General features: G+C 42.2%; 1 protein-coding gene across 1 annotated transcript in view; it reads left to right on the top strand.

The window, feature by feature from the left end:
- trip4 (thyroid hormone receptor interactor 4) overlaps nucleotides 1-21,974 on the top strand; it is a 46,525-nt gene extending 24,551 nt beyond the window's left edge. Inside the window, exon 13 of the mRNA XM_080843822.1 lies at nucleotides 21,744-21,974. Within this exon, the coding sequence (XP_080699948.1) occupies nucleotides 21,744-21,808 (65 nt within the window). The 3' untranslated portion in view covers nucleotides 21,809-21,974. The remainder of the gene's footprint in view (nucleotides 1-21,743) is intronic.
- The last annotated feature ends 804 nt before the right edge of the window (nucleotides 21,975-22,778 follow it).

The raw sequence follows: 22,778 nt of genomic DNA, 5'->3' as shown, positions 1-22,778 counted from the left end.
AGATGAATGTTATGTTAGCTCTTATCCTGTCAGACAACGATAGCTGCTTGCGTAGCCTACTAACTAACTTCAGAGGTACAGTGAGTGAAGGACAAAGCCCTCAACAATAGCCTACGTTTCTTTTTAGTAATAAAACCATGAAATTGGATTCAATTGTAAACCATTAAACCAGGATCCATACCACTTGCATTGTGGTCTCTCGTGCTCAAGCTCAGCCTCCTTAAAACACAGGCATTTAAACAACTTACAGACATGTCATGTTGCACATTGCTTTTGTTGCACTGTTCTATACTCGTTATTATCAATACAAAAAACTATTATTTTTCGCTTAACCTACAGTCTGCTCTGACGACTGATTTTATTAACAAACATAATGTGATATTATGCAGATTAAATGTAGGCTATGTATGAACCGTTGCTAGTTTGATCTCGACTTCTGTTTTCTGTCACGTTATACGCATGCTCCTTGACGACTTAAGTTGTCTGTAGCACCGTTAAAGCGCCACCAACAGGCGTTCATGGAAACGCAGTTTTTCTATACACAGGTCTGTGTATACGCGATTCAAAAAAAGTACCGGATCTAAAAATGAATCTGGATTCAGGCAATCCAGGCTCGGTGTAAACGTGGCATAATTGGGCTCAGCACAGATTAGGCTTGGGGTTGTCTCACTATCAGTGACAAAGGGCATGTCTTCTTTGTCTGTTTATGGTTAGATTGTCTCAGTTCTCAGCCATTTGCATCTGATGTTTTTGTCCTATAGTGAAGTTCTAGTATGCATGTGCGCGAGTGAAACATAAAGCTAATAACCAGTACATTGTATATGGTGAAATTAATTTAATAGTTAAGTTAATACACTAATATGAGAAGATATGGTGTAAGGTGTTAACACCATTCTTGGTCTTAGTTAAGTGTTCTTATAATAGGCTTTTTGTGTACATTTGTGCTCTACCATACACATTTTTTTTTATATATATATTTTTGAAATATTTATTTTTGTGCGATTTATGCCTTTATTTAGATAGGACCGGGAAGTGCATGACAGGAAGCGAGGCGCAGAACAGGTGGGGAGAGGACTGGGAGATGACACCAGGCGACACGTGTTTTAACCTAACCTACAGCAGACATATGTTTGGCTGAACTAAATAGAGCCTTAAAAAGCACACCGTATGTCAATGAATCTCTCAAACAAAGAACTTTTCTTTGCGGTTGGCAGTTGTCAAGCTGCTCGTAAGGGTATAAAACTAAAAGACCACTGTGTGTATTTCAGTTAACAGTAGGAAACCAAACCCTCTATCAAATGAGAAACCACAAGACACTAAGCAAGACCTTAGAAGGAGTTCTTTGTGATCCCCCCCAACCCCCCCCCCCCCGACAGACCTTTTCCTACCATCATCACTGCCTTCTATACCCATTTCGATCATGTTTCAAGCCAGGATTACTCAATTGGACTCCTGACTATGAACTCTCCTAAGACTTTCCCCAACTCTTATTAGACACAGTGTGAGGGAACACATAGTGAGGTCCCGGCTCTATTCTCTCCCTTTCTTATCATTCCTGAGCTAGGCTCTCCTCTTTTACGCACTCCTTCTCTCCTCTCCTTTTCACAGCCTTTCACTCCTTTTCTTAGTGCTCTGGGAATATAATGGTTAAGGGTCGTAAGGCTGATGCATGTTTTCAGTTTAGGCATGCACAAGCTTGTGAGAAGGGGGGAGGGGAAAATAGCAGGCTTGCGAACGAGCAGGGTTAACCCCTGACCTTCAGACCTTAACCTGAGAACAACCGGGGGCAGTGTGAGTAAATTGAGCCTTAACGGAAGGCTAATAGCCTCTCAATATACAGTGCTAAAGGATTTCAAAAGAGCATTTAAAATATCGCGCTGAAACACCATACGTCTGGCCCCCACCGTGGCAGACCTATCTTTTTCCATCCTGCCTCTTTTCAGTGGGAGCCGCTGACATTTAGACTTGTGAGAGGCTAGTGCTCTTTTATTATGTGGCAATAAAAATTTACATTCAGCAGGCTAATGAGAGCCCATTTAAGGAGCCTGTGAGCTGGGGGCTTTCTAGCTGATTGCGCTCCTGGTATCTCTGTCTCTTTCCCCTCACTGCTTGCCTTTGCGGTGAAGGTCACCCTCTGCCGCAAAGAGCCATCACAGGCAGCTTTGATAAGTGGCTGCACCCATGTGTGAATATTGCAGGTTCGAGTCAGCGATTCTGTCAGGCGTCTGCCCCTTTAAAGGGCTAAAGGTTGTTCCTCAGCCCCCACCACCACCCCACCCGGGTTTCACCAACCCCCATCCCCCTTCCCGACCAGAATCAATATGCCTCAAGTCATCACGGCTCTGTCGAGCTCTCCTCCTTGCCATGCAGGTCTGACAACCTCCCTCTGCCAATTTGTGCAAGCTCTTGTCCATTTGACTTTGCCCACTTGAATCACATTTGGTTTATTGAGCGTGATTTTCCAAATACGTGCCTTGGCTGACGTATATGGTCATGCGCCATGCTCATCTCTTTTTGTTATCTTTCCAATTTTTTTTTTCCCCCCAAAATCATTATGGGTATTCTGGCTCCTGTGTGTTTCTACGATAATTACAAATGATTGGAGATGTCTTCAATTCTAGGGGCATATCAATATCCGCAATCTTGTATTAGTATAAAATAAAAGCAAATTTGTGTTAAAAACAGACATAGCCTGAAGGTAAAAACCCCTGATCATCAGCACTGTGAATAAGTGTGTTTGGTTGGCGCTCAGTTCAAGGCGCTTCCCTGCTGCCATGTGAGCACCAGATTTGAATTTCCAAAGTAGATATCAAAGAGCTCTAAAATATGCATGCGTGTTCACCGTCAGATGGTGCGCATGTGGGTGAGTGGTGGCAGCTCGAGAGTAGGAGAGTGCCGCAGTGGAGCTGTGGAGCCGGGGCTGCATTGCTCCAGTAACCAGTGTCTGTTCCGTCGTCACCTCCCGGTTACCTCACCGAATGGAAGCCTGGGGACAGCAACTCGGGTGCTCAATTGACCAACATTCTCAGCTCTTTTCTCCTCTCCAGCGCTCCCCCTACCCCCCCCGCCACCCTTCACCACCACTTCTCCTTTCAGTCCACCCTCTCTCTACTCTCACTTTTTTTTCCCGTCCTCTTCTCTCGAACTCATCCTGTTCCTCCGGGAGAGTGTGGGAGGGGGTGAAAAAAAAAAAGAATGAGAAGAAGGGAAGTGCTCTTGATTTATTCATGGATTCCTTTTTTATATTCATGCATTTTCCAGGGCCATCTTGGCTGCTGCTGAGGTTGTGGTGGGGGGGATTTTGCGCTCTGTGGAGGCTGCTTTGCAGAAATACAGTTTCAGGTCTGGTGAACCAGAGAGGAGAAAAGGGGAATTGGGTTGGGGGAGGGGGGTGGCTGGGTCGGGTGGGGGTTGTGTGGAGAGGGTAACGGTATATATTACTCAGGCAATGTGAGGCAGGCTTCAGAGGTGACAGCCCATGTTTATTACAGATCTATCACACAGCTAATGGCTAGCATCAGAGAGCAGGCTGAGCCACTGATGTGGAGGAGAGGCGAGCCAGCCAGCAGGCAGCAGCTGCTCCCCCACCCAGGGTCACGCTCAGTGCTTAGGCTGAGCTTTAGGCGGCATCATATGGGGATTTCAAAGATGTCTTTGCTCACCGCTTATGTGTACTGCTCCTCAGAGAGAGCTCAGATGTGTGTGTGTGGAGTATTCATCCAGTTCTTCAACAATTAGATTCATCGTCATTATTATCTCAATCTGGCATTGATCAGTTTGTTTGTCTACTGGAGTGATTAATTGTTTGTGTGAAAGATCAATTTTTTGTAGTTGTTGATTGTCATGGCTGAGGAAGTGGGGAATTTGGCAGTTGACAGTTGAGAGCTTTATTTTTTGAAGAAAAGTAGCATGAGAACAGGGTGTTTATTTTCTTGGGTTTGAGTGCTAAAAAGAAGAGACTTTTTCACAGATCACTCAACTGTGAGCAGAGGGCAAGGAAGTGCATTTAAAGACTGTTTTTCCAAGCATGGGTTTGTCAAGCCCAGCGAGACCTGTGGATCCGAAAACATTTTGCCTGCCAAAGCACATTTCCAGACAAGACATCAGGCTGCCTCTCCTCACTAACTAAAACATTTTCCGTGGACAGTGTGGTTCTGTGATCCTCACTCAGCAATGTGCCACCTCTTATGCAGCGCTTGTCTAACTAAATTTAGATTGGCGTGTGCTTGTGTGTGTGTGTGTGTGAGCGCATGGAAACAGTGTGGGATGAACCAGTAGTGGACGAGGGATCAGGCCAGGTTTCACAGGCCCTGTAATGACCAAGCAAACAAACCTGTGAGGCTGCGGAATGGTTGAGCAGTGATCCAGGAGCTTGGCTGACATTTAGCCATGAATGGAAACGGACCAATGCCCTAGTCACTCATTACAAGTGTGGGTCAGACCGGCAGACTGTGTAAATAAATAATACCATGCAGGCACTGAGTGCAGGCACCTCGAGCTCTTGGGAGAAAAGAGAAGCAAATGCACAACATGCGGCTCCGTTGCCCAGCGTCCTGGGGCTCTTTATAGACAAGGAGCCATGCAGCTGAACCTCTGAAAGAATTATGGAAGGCCAAGGTCCCTCCTGAATGACCTATGCTTTAGTGGAATTGCTCACACTCCAAGCTAAATCTGAATGGGCTTGACTGATTGTCTGAATGTATGATGTTTGTAGTGTTGAGGATCTGGTACTTCACTCCTGAAAATGAAAACAACTGCAACGAAAGATGGATCTTTCTTTAGCAAGCCACCCAGGAGCTGTGTAGGCGTAACATAATGTAACAGCTGTTATTTATTGGAAGATATTTAGTGGTGATAAGGATCAAGGGACAAAACTATGCCTTTTGAAAGAAGCCCTTGTGGATCCAAAAAAATTGTCCTTCAATCATAACCACTTAGAAGTTGACATTTCTAAATGCAGTAAAATGTCAGCAGAAAGAAATGTCACATCATTAGTGTATTCCTCTCTCATTTGCAGTGCTAAGCATTATCTGAATTGAACAAATTAACAAATCTACATTTTAAAAGGAAAGTCAATGGGCATTTTTCCTCAAGATCTGAACCCTAACAATGTGTATAAAATACTTTTTGGACAGAGTGAGTAATATAAATATAAGGATCTTATTAGGACTGTCTGAGAATGTGATCTAGAGGAGGAAAGGACGGCATTTAGGAAAAGGAAACAAATAAACGAAGTGCTGACTGACATGTAACTGTAATCCTCATTTAATTTGCTTCCATTATTTCTAAGGAAAGACACCAGTCTACAACTCACAATATTCTGATCCTAATCTTTGTAATCTAGTATGCAGAAAAAGCAAACCTGTCATATCTGTGATACTGACACAATCCATTGCATGAATCTATATTTTAGCTAATTGGCAAACAGAAAGGAGCATTTAATAGCATAAATGTCATTATGCTCCTGGCATCCGTCAAAAGTAAATATGCTATGTCAAGACTGACTGTCAGCAAAACATGTATCTAATGAGGGCCCTTTGGTGGTTGAATATGAAAGCATGCACAATTATTTATAAGGATACAAAGTGGATATAACAGAAAGTCATACATTAGTTTAGATTTTGGTGATGGTTTTTAATTCTCTCTTACGTTTCTTTGTCTTTGTTGTAGATTTGTTTGTCTGCATCTGTCTTTAAATATACTTACCTCTTTTCTACTCCAGGCAAAAGCCCTTGACTCATTGCCAACCTCTGCCAAGATGGCCATTTAAACATAGATTAAAACCTAGAGATGCTTTTTTGCAAGAAGACAAAAGCATCTTCTAAATACCATAAACATTCATCATGGCCCAAAAGCACAAACAATATCATTTTAAATAATGTGTGCATTTAATGATGCCTATAGGTCTATCTGTTGGTGTATTCTTGTAGATGTCGTAAAATACAAAATATGTGTGCATGTGCGTGTATTCTGCACATAAATAAAGATCTCTGCAATATTGTTCCTAAGCAAAACAGGGAAACAATTTGCTCCTTTAAAGTTCACAGTTTTACCTCTACACAAGAAAATGCTAGCAGGTATCCTCTACTACTTACTCAGCAGTAGGAGAGGATTCCTAACTGCATGGACCAGACATGGGAATGAAAGCAGTGCACAGGAAATAGTAATAACATTTTGTTGAACAAACTGTTCAAGAACAGACATGTATGGATGAATAGAGACATCTTTATCATTGCATTTCATTAGTCAGCATATCATCAGGGGTGTACAGGTGGGCTATTGCATAAATGTGAATTCTCTTTGTCACCAAAATACATGAATCATTTTAAAATGTTAATCAATACATTTTGTGTAGGTATGAGAGCAATCTGTTGGTGTGTTTTTGTATATTCTTGTAAATACAGTATGTGTGTACATTTGAAGACAGATGGGTGATGGACACAGTATTGTTACAGGCAAACTGTGACAGAGCAGAGTTGGTAGGGCCACGCATATCAAAGCCACCTGCCTTCACTTCATTGTTTCTGTCATAGTATTATCGCTGCACACTTTTTGAAATAGGATGATGAATATATCCCAACCATACTATATTCTAAGATTATCCGCAGTTGCATGCTTTAGGTTTTATAGGGGTCGCAGCATTTTTCCACGTCATAACAATAACGAATAATGTTGCCCCATGTGGAGCATATTCACACATTTGAAAGTGGCCGGTTAAACGTTTCTGTAGTTTAAATATTTCACTGGAATTTGCAGAGTTGTTTGCAGAAACGTAGCTTAGTTACTTGCTAGCATGTAATCTGTAAAGGTGAGGTAACGTTAGCCACCCCGGGCATGCTGGCGAATAAATGTCCACTTAAAACCTTTCAACTAACCTAACTTAATCACCCAAATGAGCTCTCTGGAGTCCAAGGCCTGTTTGACTCTATTAGGTAGTCTGACTGTGACATGCCTTGATATTTTTTTTAGGCATATTGACAACAATTCCCCATAACACCACAATATTCCCCAGACGGAACCACGCAGATGTCTAAGGGTTAAAGAGTAAACACTTAATTACCCCCATGAGCATCACAGCCTAATTTCACCTGAAATACAAAATCGTGGAGTAATCTGCTTTCAACTTTCAATATATCAGAGACCATTAGGATTCGGTGCTGATTCAGTATTTTTTTAAGGTACATTGGCTAAATCTAATCACTTAATTAATTATTTTTTTCACTAACCAGCACCTCCTGGTTATTTCGCGACAAGATGACCAATCCAGATCTGTGGTAATATTAGATCAAACATTAAAGTTAATTCTTCTCTCATCAAACATTTTCATTTAAAATGTTGTGTCTCCCTCATCTCTAAGAAACGTATTATATTGACCACCCTTCTAGCGGTTTTAGTACATTCATGAACGGTTGCTGGTTGGTGTAGTCGTACACACGTTTTTTTTTTACATTAAGTTGGTTAAATCAAACTAAAGGCAGATCCCGGCATAAGCAGTAGAGATTGAGTATTCAGCAGATGCTTTTATCAAAAACAACTTACAAAGGCGTCCTAGCGAGGAATTGGCCCCGCATTGATTGCTTTCAAGGCTTCAATGTTAGCCACTACACCACCAACACATATAAAATCCCTCCTTTCATTTCCAATGGGAAAATAATCAATTAAAACTGGGAATTAATACAGAACCAGTGGACCTATCAATTCGCTGAGCACAAGCTAAGTACAAATCTTTAGGAAGGACCTGTTAGCACTGCAAAGGAAATTATATTGTCAAAACCATGGGAGATGAAATGGTGCCAAAAATGAACGTAGTAACAACAACAACAATAATAAGAAGAAGAAAACTTAAGAAGAACAATAAAAATGTGAATGCTTGTGCAATCACATAATGAGTGCTTTAGAGAGAGAAAAATATAGAGATGAACAAAGTGAGAGAGGATGAGAGTGAAAGAGAGAGAGCGAGAGAGAGAGAGAATGCGAGTGGGAGGAAGAGCACAGCTGAGCTCTGATCAGCGTTGGGAAGTCTGAGCTTTTAAGTCCCGTGCTCTCCCTCGTGCCCCGCCATGAATACTGCATTAGCACATCACAGCCGCTGAGGAGACTCCAAGAGCACATGTTTCTGGCTGCAAGCAAGCAAGCAAGCAGATCCTGAGTGCAGGGGGATGATAGACATGCGATTACCAGGTTCCTTGTGCATGGCAGGCTGTAAATTGCTAGAGAGCTTTGACACTCTTCCAAGCCCCCCGTAAATATTACGTCCCACAATCATGCACGTGCATCAAGAGGAGCCCCAACACTCTTGTATATTCATGTACCGACAATATTGCCAGTAGTTCTCAGTGTTTTATAGCTCTAATGACAGCCTTTTAAAGTGACCCTTCAGGGCTTTTTGCGCTCACATGCATTTTTGAAATTGCACTGTGGTCACGCACATTTTCCAGGACCTGGAATCTCCACACACCTGTCATGCGCCTTACTACATCCCCCCTCCCCATGACCCATATATGCCTCGACAAAGGAAAAATCTTTGACCACAGAAGATATTGTTGTCAGATTAGCTTGCAGGTTCAGTGGGCCAAGTGCAGATTGCTAAGACACATGTGTGGCTTCTGTACAATTCCGCAGACTGCCAGCATCCTAGTCTCAGTAGATAAGACACAGACCTTGGCTGAGGCCAAACATTGTGAACCGTCAAGATTTGACGGCACGATTATGTGCTACAATGAAAATCCTTCGCTATCTCTTTCATAATATTTTGTCTCCTGAATTTTCCACGGGTGGTGTCATTGGAGAGCTCGGTTCTCTGTTTGACGCCCTTTACAGGCGCTGGACACCACACTGAGGGGGTTTCCATGAAAGGAAATCGAGAAGAGTACAAGCTGTTCCCTCCGGCTCTGTGTGGTCATGTTGAATCCTACCTCAGAGAGGACTCTAATTAGATATGCAGACTTCAGTGTTTTTGGCATTCATGCTTTATATCCTCCTCCTGGTATTTGAAAACATTACTGGAAATGAGTAACAAAGGAGACATGGCTCAGTCGCCTTTCAAGGTGAACTAATACATTTCTCTTTTTGAGCGGTGAAAAGTATGTTCGAGCATTTTATCTTGTGAGCGGCGATAAGAGGGCTCTCGCGGCACTGATGTCTCTGCTGATTCTTTGTGCCGTCACTATCGCTGCCCGAGTCAAACTGCGGCTACGGGCCCCAAGTTCAATGAAAGGATAGTTTGCTTTGCAGAGGCTTTGAGATGTGACAGGAATTTCCCTTGAAAGTCAACTACAATCAGGCCAGTGTTGAAGGCATTCCCTTTCTCTAATTAAGCTGGAATCATCAAAGAGAGCCTCCCTGCAACATCCACCAGTGAATCGTGGCCATAGAAACTGGATTTTTAGCAATCAAGCAAGCGCTGTTGTTTTTTTTTTGTAGCACAAAAGTGTGGCCACAGATGGAGACGGTGGTAATTAAAGTATTTTCGATTTATTTTTTTATGTGCTCCAGCATGTTTGAGGGAGTACTGCAAGCTGTGCTGCAGACACAAATCCCATAACATTCAGACTGTAGTCGAGTCAGAGAACCAGAATCTGATTAGGGCATTAGTGATGGGGGAGGAAATTGCTAGTACTATAAATCAATTTTTCCACCTGCTGCAAGCATCAGTCTCCTTTCAAAATTCTAATGATATGCATATTGAGTCCATGTTGTTCTTGGGGTTTCTGTGTATTGACTTTGATGGGGAGCAAAGGAGGTGGAAATCTCTAAGGAATGCAAAAGCAAGAGAAAACAATAGCCTGGAAATGAACAAGAATCAAGAAAACAAAATGGGTCGTAAATGGACATGTTTTGCCAGTTATCTATATGTAGCAGATGTTCCCCATGGTTAGAATTAAACGATGAATGCATATTTAAACATGAACATTTACATATCTTTTGACATTGAAATCGTGGGTAAAGCTAGCCAGCTAGTTGCAATTTACTGTAGCCTACAAATGTTCCTTATTTGTGTACGTTCCACCTTTAATATCATGATGGTGAAATAATGTTAAATGTTTAGTAAAGACTTGCAAGCCTTTCATTTTTAGTACATTTGTCCACTCTTGTCTTTGGGATGATCCACCAGTGCACTAGAAACAACAGTCTTGTTTCTGCTTTACACATAACTATTTTGGCTTGACTCATACCTCTGGTCTGGACAGACGGCTTTGATATGTTTGTTGCTGTACGGTTGCAGTGTGGTGTATTTAGTCTCTGTGGTGGCTCTTGTAACTGTCTCAGCCCAGGATCAGCCTCATCTCAACAGGATAATCCTGTCCGTGGGAGGCAGCGCGCCACCTTTTGTGCCAGAGGTGGGGGGGGGGGGGAGAGTCTCCAGCCTCCAGTCTGCTTACGCCACACTTTAATCAGCGTCTGCACCAACCCCCACGTTACTCCCTCACGACACACCATATTGAACTCTTGTTACAGGGGCATTGTGTTCACACCACGCTACACCGTCGGCCAAAAGAAATTTTGGACTGAAGACCTCAGTTGCGGTTTAAATAGTTTTGGAAATGTATTGACCAAAGTGTCACTTTTTTTGTTGATCAGATGATTGATCAGTGTGTGTTTAATGCCAGAGTGTGGTATTATTATAGTGCTACCACGCTTGTGGTTTCCTTATTTCATTTTTTCAGGCCATTCCTTTGCTGAATAGAGAAACCAAATGGTTCAAATCCATGGCAACACTATCCTCGTGCCCATCTGCTGTTGCTGTAGTTTTTGATGTCATTTTTCAGCTCATAATCAAGCCTTTTAGTGCCTCTGAGTCTGCCTCTAGGGAAAGCGGTGGCCTGACTCAGTGTGGTGTACCGAGTTCTTTGGCTCCAGTTGGCTGTGTGTGTATAATGGCTTGTGACGGCCGATTGGCATCTTTCCAGGGGGCTGCCCAAAGCCTCCCGTCACTCTGCTGCCTCTTCTCTCCCCACAAAAGCAACCTGGACTTGGACTTGCATGTGGGGGTGGGCAGAGGAATAAAGAGTGGGCTTCTGTGAACGCCATCTCTCCCACAGTCCCATACCCACCCCCCTTCAGTAAGCAGACCCCTCTGATAATTATCTAGTGCACCACTTTAATTTATGGCTTGCTTTCAAGGACCTGAAATGACCTACTTTCTGTGTTAGCGCCCACACACTTGGAAGAGTGCTTTGATTTGAAACAGTTTCAACCACACTGTTTGTGTAGTATCTTTCCCTTTAATGAGAGTGCCACCAGGTCCTCTTCCTCCCCAGGTGCCCAGGGAAAAATTGAAGATATGTTCTGTTAAGATGAAGATATTTAACTGCTCTGCGCCACTGCTTCATTTTAGCCTTTCATAAACATATGCCACAAAGGGGAGATTTGTCATTCCCTGCCTTGTGCAGCATTATGTTCAATACACAGAATTTTCCACTAAAAGACTTGCAGTCTATTTTTTACTGTGCGGAAGTGTCCTTCATATTGCCTTATCAAATGAAGACATAGTCCACATCAGTAATTACATCAGTAAAGCGCTACATACCGCTGCAAGGAGCTAAATTGCTTTGTGGAATGGGAGAAAGCTTTTGCAGCAATTATTTCTTCGTCTGTGGAGGACGCTCTCCGTGTTTAGCCCAACTAATCTATCACTCTCACAGACACACTATAATGACAGAGCCTCCAATGAATTTGGGAGGGGAGGGGGGTGCTGCCCTGAAAAGTTGGATGCGTTCGATAGGGGAGAGGGAAAAAAATCAATCGAATTTGATGGAGCATCCACTAGCATTTCTCTGTGGCTCCAAACCAAGGATAGGGAGCCCTGGTGGGATAATTGATTAAGCATCAAGCCACTTTTAGAAAATGATGGATTCTGGGAGTCAAAATGCTTACTCCCTTCCACTCGCGTTACCGAATGCTACTGGCATCCCACCCGCGCCGACGGCAGGCAGGGGTGAGGTTAGCGCCTTTGTCTGAGTGATTACATTGGGGATGATACCATGGCTTTATTGTGGCTGTGCGGGGCTCCGTACAGTTAAGTATGCCAGCAGCTGCCCTTTGCTAGTCCAGACACCAGATTAAATAGTTTAACCCTTTAAGTCATCTAATGCGCAGCATGGCTGCGTACCATTTGTTTGCCGGGCCTCATGCAACCGCCGCCATTAACTGGCCAATTATCTTGGACGCAAGCATATGTACACTCTCTCACATGTACAGTTTGGACCGTTTGATGCGGAGCCAATTGAACCCCAGAGGCTAAGAGCATTTTGGTGTGGTTTTTGTGCCATATTGAAAACCGTCCTCCACAGTAATTTTTTTCGTCTATCAAAACATACTGGCATGAAATTAAGTATGTTATGTATTGAACATTTCTGTCAAATTCAAGATGGTGCATTTTAAGTGACTGGTGTGTTGGAATTTCAATGAATTTTATCAGGCTCTAATTTTGTGTTTTGACATATTCCTGAACAACTCTGTCTAGCGCCTGTATTATTCGGCTGAGGACTGGAAGCCAAGTCGATTTCCATTTTTATGAACAATCCTGTTACCTTTGTCAGGCAGACGGATGGACGGCAGCGGGTGGATCAATGTCACTCTGCCTGCAGCATGCTGAGCAGGCAACACGGGTGCCAGATTAACCACTTCCTCTTTCCCCCTTCCACTCTTGTCCCTCTGCATCCTCCCTCCTGCGTCCTCCTCAAGCCTGGGAATGAGGGAGTGGGGGTGGGGGTTGGGGTGGGGGAAGGGTGGTGGGGCTGTCATTTATTCTGACATCCTCTGAAGGTCCCATCATCCAGGCGATGTCTGTGAGCCATTCAGGCATTGTTTGAAATTCACTGTTTGAAATGTGCGAAGGCGGTGTTTGACTGTTTAATGTCAGATGGTGAAATGAGGGGGAAAAAAAGAGAGAGATTATCAAGACTGCCGTGGTATGGCGTAAAGTGGGTTCTGTAGATGGAAAAATGGAAATGGAGACGGAGAGAAACGCTATTCTCTCCTCCTTTGTCTTTTTGTTATTATGTGTCTATTAGGTTGCCACAGCACTCCCAAGACAGTTTTCTAGTTAAGTGTCAGGGGCGGTAATAGATTTTAGTGAAAGCTGTGAGCTAACAGCCAGGAGCTTCACACACCCTCCCGCTCTCTTTCCTTTTCGCTCTTGCTCTCATTCTCGCTGTGTGTGTGTGTGTGTGTGTGTGTGTGTGTGTGTGTGTGTGTGTGTGTGTGTGTGTGTGTGTGTGTGTGTGTGTGTGTGTGTGTGTGTGTGTGTGCGTCCACGCTGTGTGTAGGCTCCCGTGAGACATCACAGGCTCTCTTTCATGTGAGTGAGGAGAGGACAGAGGGATGGGGGTGGGGAAATGTGGGTGTCAGATGCCAGGCATTGCAGCATTGCCTTCCCCTGGTTGCTGGCATTGTGATCCCAGCCTGCGAGCCAAGCCGTGAGTGCTCTGACCATGTCTAAATAGAGCTCCCACGATTTGGTCATTTAAAAAGAGCCCAGCCGGTTATCTGTTGCCATGTACGGTGGACACTCATAAACACAGATTTCCACATGAATGACATTTGCAACCCTCTGCCCCCTCCCCCATCCACACTGCTCATTCCCTCTCAACGCTCTCTCTCTCACTCACACACACACACACACACACACACACACAGATGTCTTCATTTGCCCTTGCACCGCGGGAAAGCTTCAGCTTGCCTCTCCCCTTCTCCCCCTCCCTCCCTCCCTCCATCCCTCCCTCCCTTCTTCCTTCCAGCTCTGCACTTGAGCTGACCGTTAAACAAGCCCTGCTGTTACTGCTGCCTGCTGCACTGCCAAGGGAGAAGCAGCTCCCGCCCTTAAAGCATCCCTAACCAGGCTGCTGCAATATCTGGCTGCCAGAGAAGAGGAGAGGAGAGGGGAAGATGGCAGAAGAGACGAGAAGGGGTTCAGGGGGATTGGGGGGGGGGGGGAGGTGGCAGAGAGAAGAGTGCCCGCAGCAGTGTCAGTAGAGGAATTTTTTTCTTCTTTTTTTTTCCAAGACATTCAGCTAGTTGTCAGCCTTGACACATTTCTCCCTCTAGACCGCTGCACAGATATGCTAATCCAGGGGCCTCCTCAAAATGCAGTGTACTAGATCAGGCTCAATTTATTCCCCCTGCTCTCTGCCAGACAGTTCTGTTCTGAGCTTTGCCTTCTAATGAATCCCCAACCCCCACCCCACCACCCCATCCCGCTCAGACAGGAGGAATGAAATATAAGGAGTAAAAAAGAGCATAGCACTGAGAAATGGGAATAGAAATGTTGTGTACTCCAGCTCTTGTTAATTAAAGATAAGGGAGCAATAATATCCTGTCACTTGGGGTGCCGCATGAGTAAATGGGAATTAGTTGCAGAGGCCACCATCTGACTCGCTCTGCTTATCTCCTCAAGGTAAACACAGCCTTTGGCAGTGGACAGTATCACATGCTTAAGCTTGTAGATAGTTTTTATTGATGGTCTTAAGAAATAAGATAGTTGAGGAGTGGATAGAGATGGCTTGTGGGATTTTGTTATGTTTGTATTTTCCTGTTCTGGGATCAGTGTTTTTTCCCCCTCCCAGTGCCACGCTGGCATTTGTCTCTGTGCCCTGGGTTCTCTCAGCTGAGGAATGGTGATGGCGTTGAAGAGATTCAGGGTCACAGCACCAGCAGTAGACCTGCCTCTCTCCTCCCCTGCTCTGGGGCTCTTACACGGAGAGAGAGAGAGAGAATGGCGGCAGGTGATGAATGATCTCGGCGAAGGGGAGCAGCCTCAGGATTATTAACGACCGCAGAATTAATCTGTTTTCCCTGTTTGGTCCATTAGTATGGCCAACCCGGGTGACTGTTGAGAGATTCCTCCTCTTTGTGCATATTCCCAGGCTGTGTAAAGATACAAAGGCACTTCCTCACCTTGGGGGGTTGGGGGGTTCTCATCCTCTCGGTAGCTCTCTCTAGTTCAGCCAGCCTCAAACCCTGTGTGGCAGGTAGAATTGATTAGTGTCATGCCGTATTAGGGACAGGGCTGTAAATCTGCTGCGTCCCTGTCGCAGGGGTGCATGTACTGCTATCCTCCTTGTATGCCTGCTTGAGTTCTTTTGGGATTCAGTGTATGTGTGTGTGTGTGTGTGTGTGTGTGTTTGTGTATATGCGTGTCCTTTTGTTTGCACATCTTGACTACGAAAGCAGCAAACAGAGGTGACTGTGGAACCATTCAAGCTAGAAGAATGCCATAACTGAATACATGTTTCCAGTGATATAAGCAGTCATCTTAGTGTCAATTTTTAAATGTATTTACCTAGGATGGAACACTCACTAAGAGTCTTGAAATTGTCTTCCCTACTTATTGCTAACATATTTATTTTCGGCAATCGAGCTAAACTAGGCCTCAGAGCACTCAGTGTTGTGATTACTGCTTTACATGCCAAAGAACTCTGGATAAAATAAGTAATTACAAAGTAATAACATTCTTCAGTTTGATGTGACATTATTTTTAACTAGTACTTTCAAAAAGAGATTGAATGTTTTGAATATATAAATATCTAGGATCAAAGGCTTTGTACCCATGTGTAAGACGAGCATAGAATTTCACTCCACCGGTAGAGTATTTTTGTATGAATGTAATATTTAATAGCTCTGAAATAGCTCCGGCTGTCGGTAGAATAGGCATTCCGTTACTGCACCAGAAGTTGATCAGGTAGACACTCCACAGTTAATAAACATAGATTCCTTTATGAATTAATCTCCTGTTATCTGATTGTGATTCTCCTGTTTCTTTCCTGCATTAGCAAACCCAAAGCCTGCTGGCTCCCTGAGAACATGTGAAACCTTACCAGGAGAATCTCTCCCTGACGGGCGCTGCTTATGCACCAAAGCCAAACACAATCACATTCAGGCTGGCACTGAAACCTAATTATTCCCCTTCTTCCTGCGAGCTGATATATATTCTGCTGTCCTTGATTGAGTAGACAGCCTCTCCAGAGCTGAAAATGTGGAAAGGGAAAGATGTGCAAGAGAAAAATTCCTCTGTTTACCTCACTGGCACAGAGGGTGGTTTTAGGCAAGAGGAGTCTTTTAAAATAACTGCTGTCACAAGTCGCATATTTGTATGGCAGAAACGAGTTGAAATGAAACAAAATTCATTTTCCAGGAAGACTGGCTTCTCTTTGTATGAACAGCTATGCACTTAAACTAGATGATATCCTTATGGATCTTTTCTGTGCTTGATGGTGTTCTGCTCTGTGTGGGCAGAGCTTTAGAGAGTGAGAGGAGGCAATTATTTTTTTTCTCTCTATCCAGCGCGCCCTGCTTTTGTGGGCAGCCACCCCCTTTTTTATGGGAATCTTTGTCATTACAGAGTGTCTGTGAGAGTGATAGATTATTTTGGCTGTACCGCCTGAAGCCAGTGGGTTTGTAAGGGAGGCCGGAGATTGCCAGCGGAGCTCAAGCCCTGTCTGGCCACACCACAGCCATTATTGGACTTGCTCCCTGAGCTGCAGCATGCGAGTGGGTAATAAACTGCTGCACAGCGGCTCCAAACAGTGGCGCGATCAATGGGAAATCATCTTGCCGGATCGATGTCTATGCCTTGTAGATCCTGCCTCCACAGCAAAAGTGAAATTCTGGAGGCTAAGCAGCTGAGGAGAAACAGCAGCAGTGGGAAGGGAAAAATTAGACCTATGTGATGTTATCAGATAAAATCCCCAATGCAAAAGTGACACTTTCTATTACGTCTTTAAATATAACAGATGTGATCTGGTTATCCGCTTATAGCTTATAGTTATATTAGCTTATTTACCAGAAGAGGAAGCATTTGGCAGAACTCACAAGTTCTTTATAATTTATTGAATTCAAACATATTTGCAAAAAATGAATGCCAAACAGCTTATAGTGAATAATTGGAAGAGCATGAAATCACCTTACATTCATAAATATTTAAGTGTACAATGATCCATTGCGCTAAACTTAATCATTAGAACTCTGATTGACTAAAGGTTTCCATGTGTTAAAAGACATGTAAACACAATGCTGCTTGTAAAAAAAAAATTCCTGATGGGGTACTAAGGATTAATGTTGTTAAACATCTTGTCTGTTTTTGCAGGTGTGCCAAAAGGAATATGCAAGTTGGGGCATTTCTATTTACACAAAATAAATAAATGCAGAGAAAAAACAGTAATATGGTTTTAGTAATGTGATTTAGTAAACCAATATCATATTTACTATGCTAAACTCTACTAATACTATATTTTGAAATTATGAATGCGGTCCTTATGTGACTGTTTTAGTATCATTATAATTTGCTTGATTTTAATATTTTACTGTTTAATGCTCACTCATGGATATTATCAAATGATACGATCTACAATAATACTCCTGACTCATCATGGCAAAAACTCTGTGTCACAAACCGAACATCACAAGCATCAGAGGCCAACACAATTTAAACATATTGCCTGTAAACTGATGCAGTTGGCTAAAGATTAAGTTTACACTTCCATTCAAATATTTTGCTTCCTCTCTAATACTATCTGCTGCCAACTTTATACACACTACATAGAATATTTTTGACACTTCTGATTAAAAAGGGTCAGCTTTCAAAGTAGAGGTTCACTTTATGGTTGTTTCTGATCTTTCTTCCACCCAGATTTGTAATAACTCACTTCGCCACAGCCTTATTTGACTATGGTTGTCTCCAGCCTTTTTGTTTGTTGTTTTTTTTACCGTCGTCTTAGTAGACCCCCAAGACATTCATCAACACAATAATTACCTGAACACAGATTAGATTACTTTATTCCTCACCCTTATAAATCAGGATCTGCTCTTTGCGTTTACTGATTTAGATCTCCAAAGGCAATGCCTGTCTTTGCAAATTGTTTATTTATTTTAGGATCAGAGAGGACTTGGTTGGGACATTGACATTGTTGCAAACAGTGCTGATAACAGCACATCCAGATAGACACAGCTCTGCAAACAACCTAGCCTTTCATTTTGGGTCTGGTTATTTGCTGATGTTGGTCACATGAGCAAATGAACACTGCCCCTGTAATTGATCTGATTTCCCCTGACTGTGCTGAACTGGTGGTAATCACTGAGGCTGTGCTGCTCAGTTGGAACCAAAAGCCTTAGGGCTGGGCAGACTTGCAATTTACTGCAGGGAGCATGAAGACATCTAACCTTCATCAGCAGTGTCTAGGTCTGGCCTTTAAATCTAGTATGGCTTATAGTCATTTGGTGTCAACAACTCAATTCCACACCGACACTTCATTTTTGGGGCAGAGCACCATAGACACTATCTATTACTAAAGTAGAGTGCCCAGACATGAACACTGTAATAAGATTGTCAGATCCATGTGTCCATTTCACTCGCAACCACATGGGGTATTTGGAATTGGATCAAATGAAAAAAATTATCTTGGATGTTGTGGAATGAGGAAATAGCTCCCAGGCTTATTCGTTGATTTTACCTGTTCATTGCCAAATAGGCAGAAACTGGCTTCTTGTCAGGGCTAAGTCCTGAAGGCACACACAGATCTATCATTATTGTGAAATTTTATTGAGGACATGCGTGTACATGAGATTCTATGTCAATGTGCAGTTATTTTTTCATAAAACAATCACAATGGATGGGAGGCTGTTTATAGAGCAAGAATGCTCTCATCATACAGTATACATTGTGCCTGAAAAGAACCAAATCTTCAGAAATGATTTTCAAATATTTGAAAGCTGTAAAGCATTATGCTTTTTGATTCTTCAGTTCACAAATGTGCCAGTTGTTTACTCTTACACAGATCTCTTAATGGTGCTTAACAAGAGAACTTGGGAGCTAGTGAACTAGCACAGGTGCTTTGTGGAATTGGTTACTGGTTGTTAGAGAAAAAATTAGTATGCATGACAAATCTTTTTGATATAAATTAGTTTCATAGTAAGCCAATCTCCAAAACATTTTAAACACACCAGGACATATACGTAGACATATGTTCTAGTTAGCAGCTTTGATAAGAATTTGCCTTTTAGAAGTGACGTGAATCTTCAACAGAATGAAATTTGGCAAAAATACAATTTGGAAAGCCTATACTTGATTACATTATTTGGATGCACAAGCGTTTGCACACTGTATTTGGAGCCCCATGGTTGCTGCTTCTGACTATTTTTTATGATAATATATACCCCTGTTCTGGTCATATAGTGTTACGGCTTCACACCATTTAAGTCTAAAGCTGACACAATCACAAAGTATAGTTCCCTAAATATTTCCTATTTAGTGCTGTTTCAGTAAATAGCCTTGGTTAATTGATTCAAAAGATTAGTAGGGTCTGAAATATTTGGGAGTTAAAATATTGGAAAAGTAGCGGCACATTACTCTTAAAGTATTAGTATTCGATGTGTCTTCACAAAACGAGGCAATATGGTTTAACCATTACATCTTAAGGTAGGAGTATTTTTCAGTTCTTTGGACTTGAAACCATATGTTGTATCAGTTTTGCCAGTACAGCAGACACTTGGCCTGTTTTGACACTTAACCCTCCATATTGGTGTGAGCCTCTTATTGGTTTTACCATATTGGCGTAAATGCACCGTCTTGAGCACCCTCAGAGTTTTTGATGTCTACGTCATCATGATCAATACTTTCTTAAAGTCCTGTTGTATGCAATCTGCCTCTTGTCTTCTGCCCTCTGTTTGATTACATGTGCACTGTAGGCAGTAATGGGCAAGTATTTGGCAGGGAAATGTTTGGCAATTTTGAAAAATGTACCGTAAGACTTACTTACAATAACTTACTATTTCATACTTCATTTTATAGTAAAACTTTTTTTAAAGTGTATGTTTCAAATATGATACAGCAGAGATTTTAGGTACATATATGAAGTACTAAATATGATACAGCAAGTATTTAAGGTAATTTATCTGTAAATCCATCCATTGTCTTTGTATTGTAATTATTTGACCACTTGGGGCGCTGTAATAAGCATTTATTACAGCACTTTTTTTAATATGAACGTTCTGAAAAGCTTCCAGTTTGGGGGGAGGGAACAACCTTCATAAAGTATTCAAAAAAATGTCCAAATACAAAGAATAATATTTGCCTGTTTCTAAAATAAAATTAATATCGTGATCATTAAATTGCCTTGCCTGATACCTCAAAGTTCCAATTAAAACTTTACTTAAAAAAAAAAAAAAAAATTCTGACTAACTTAGCGTGTGTCAGGCTTTACAGGGCTAAAGTACATGTATATATAAATATATATTATTCTTTCTTTTTATATACCTTTCGATACTGTTTTTAGTTCTTAGTGCCACTTTATTCTTGCTCATTGTCTCACTTCACGCGGCGGGCATTTTACGCACTGCTATGCAGTATGTCAAGTTTATACATAGAACTCCCACGTCTCTGTGCGTGGACACACTGCTGTATTGCGCTGACCCACCCTTGTTTTTGCTTAGAATCTTGCTCATGTTATGTTATTTTGTGTGTTTACCATTAATGAAATTAGGGGTCCTTGCATTTTCTGTCTAGCTTGAAAACAACTATCATTTTCAAGTAGCTATCTAACTTATTTGCTGATTGGGCTATTACCTTGGCTGAATAGTCACTGTTTGCTAAATATGAATTCCTCCAACCTAAATTATCAGTTTCAAAAGGTTGAAATACATCACAATTAAACACAATAACATTCATCACTCCATATTAGAAGAATACTTATGTTGTCATGGGACACATTTTATAGACTCAATGTCCTCAGTGTTGTATGGAATATTTAGGAAACCTGAACATTTTTATTGTCTTTGACTTTATTGATATCTTTTCGCTTAGTAAACGTATTGCTAGGCGTCAAATTGTTATTTCCCCATAGCTCCACTTTTTCCACCACAGGACCTACGACCATTTTAGGGCAGCCTGCACATATCGACTTCAAGAATTATATCTTACTTAAGGTTTAGCTTGTGGATTAGAGGTTGAGGTTACTGTCATTGAATGGACATGTCAGCTGAAATATAGGCTTAAATTAATCAACAGTGGTGCTGGTATCTTCATTTATCAAGTAATTACAGCTGCCATGAAGCCATTTGATCGAGTGTTAGCAACTTTATAGCAAAAATCAACGGTCAACTCGACCTTGGGGTAGTCCTAACATTATCTAGAAATACTCTGGTTTAACGGTCTAATGTTGGCACTGCCGCTAGATAAGTATATTGTTATGATGTCATGCTCGAAATGTATGTCTTGATCGAAGGGCAAAATGATTAGGCTACATCAACTTCTGGTCTGTAGTTCCCACAGAGTGGTAGAAAATTAAAAGACAAAATGGACGGAGTGGTGGACCATGCTTGAGCCACTTGAAAGTCCCACAAGTTCCTGAAGTGGAAAGGCGACTTTAGTCACAGATGGCACTTGGTGCTTGGCCCCATCATTGCTGCTTATTACCTATAATAATCTATTTACCATGTGTGACTTTTCTTTACACGGTGGGTGTTCTCAGGCCCAGGGCTGGAATCTTGTGAGAAATGCTAATGTTAAGATCTGTTACTCCCAGGCCCTGTTTTAACAGGAGGGCTGCATGTACCCCTTGCAAACCAATTGTGGCAGCTCGTTTTAGAGCCTGTGTCTGGTGTCAGCTTGTCACAGATTTATGGGGGCTTTCAACCTCCTGATCTCTGTCTTGACTGATCTTCAGAAAGGACATACTGCTCCTCTGAAAGGCTTTTGCTTCATAACTCTTCCTGTCGTCTTTCCCTCCCCCTCCCCTTCTCTTGTTCAGGGAAGCTGGAAAGCCAGTACCACCAGGCTGCAAAAAAAGGGTTAATACCATCGGCTGCAGAGTGACCAAAGCAATCCAGTGTTGGGCTGAGACCCCAGAGGAACCGAGGCTGATGAGTCATTTAGAGGACATCCGTCTGATCACATGGGAAGTACACTGGACCACAGCCAGCAATATTAACTCTTGGCTTCATCCGTTTAACAGAGATTCATGACGTTTAGAAAAGAAAGATACGTTTTTTAAGCGATACCATATAGTACCTTATTGTAATATAATTAAATACACAATTCTTGACTTGCATTAGTTTGTCTTTCTTTCATGTCATTTTTCTGCAAGGCTGAAATAAATTTGTATCTGGAAGGGGTCTTGAGATGTTCTATATTTCAAGCAGAGCACTCACCGACAAATCTTTTTTGGAGTTCTGAACAATATGTCAATTTGTTGCTTTCCATTACTAAAAGAGTAGCTTAACTATTGCACTGCACCAAAAATTGAAATTCGAGCACACTGTGAGAGTTCCATTCTTTAAAGTCACAAGACTGAATGATTTTCATTACTTTGGAAAGGTTACAGGGAGATACTCCCTGAAGTAATGTAAAATGTGAACATGAAGGTGCTGACTAAGAACCAAATGCTCTAAAGGGCTCTTTGGTTCCTCTTGTTATTTTGGCTTCAATGGCTGTCAAAAACAGACTTCTCTAAAATGTGGCAGGCCAAACTCTCCAGTTGTCACAGAGGCTATTTAGCTGTTGAGTCAACAATACAGGTCTTGATGCGCACATATATTTAAAGGCTGCAGTATAGACTTGTTTGCCTCTAGACAATGCAGAATACAAATATACTGGCAGGCTTTTCTTAGGCTATTAAACTGAAAGAGCTGGTGTTTTACGGTGTTATTTATCATTATGGTGTACAATCTTTCCAAAAAGATTTTAATTGTTTCATGATCAGTGAGGCCTTCTCTGCAGCATTACATACTGTACTGCATTCCTTTGCTGCAGGTCTTTAATTATATGCCTCCTTTGCAAAGCTATT

Source organism: Sprattus sprattus (assembly GCF_963457725.1).
Source record: "Sprattus sprattus genome assembly, chromosome: 8".
Lineage (NCBI taxonomy): Eukaryota > Metazoa > Chordata > Actinopteri > Clupeiformes > Clupeidae > Sprattus > Sprattus sprattus.
This window is presented reverse-complemented; position numbering and strand designations above follow the sequence as displayed.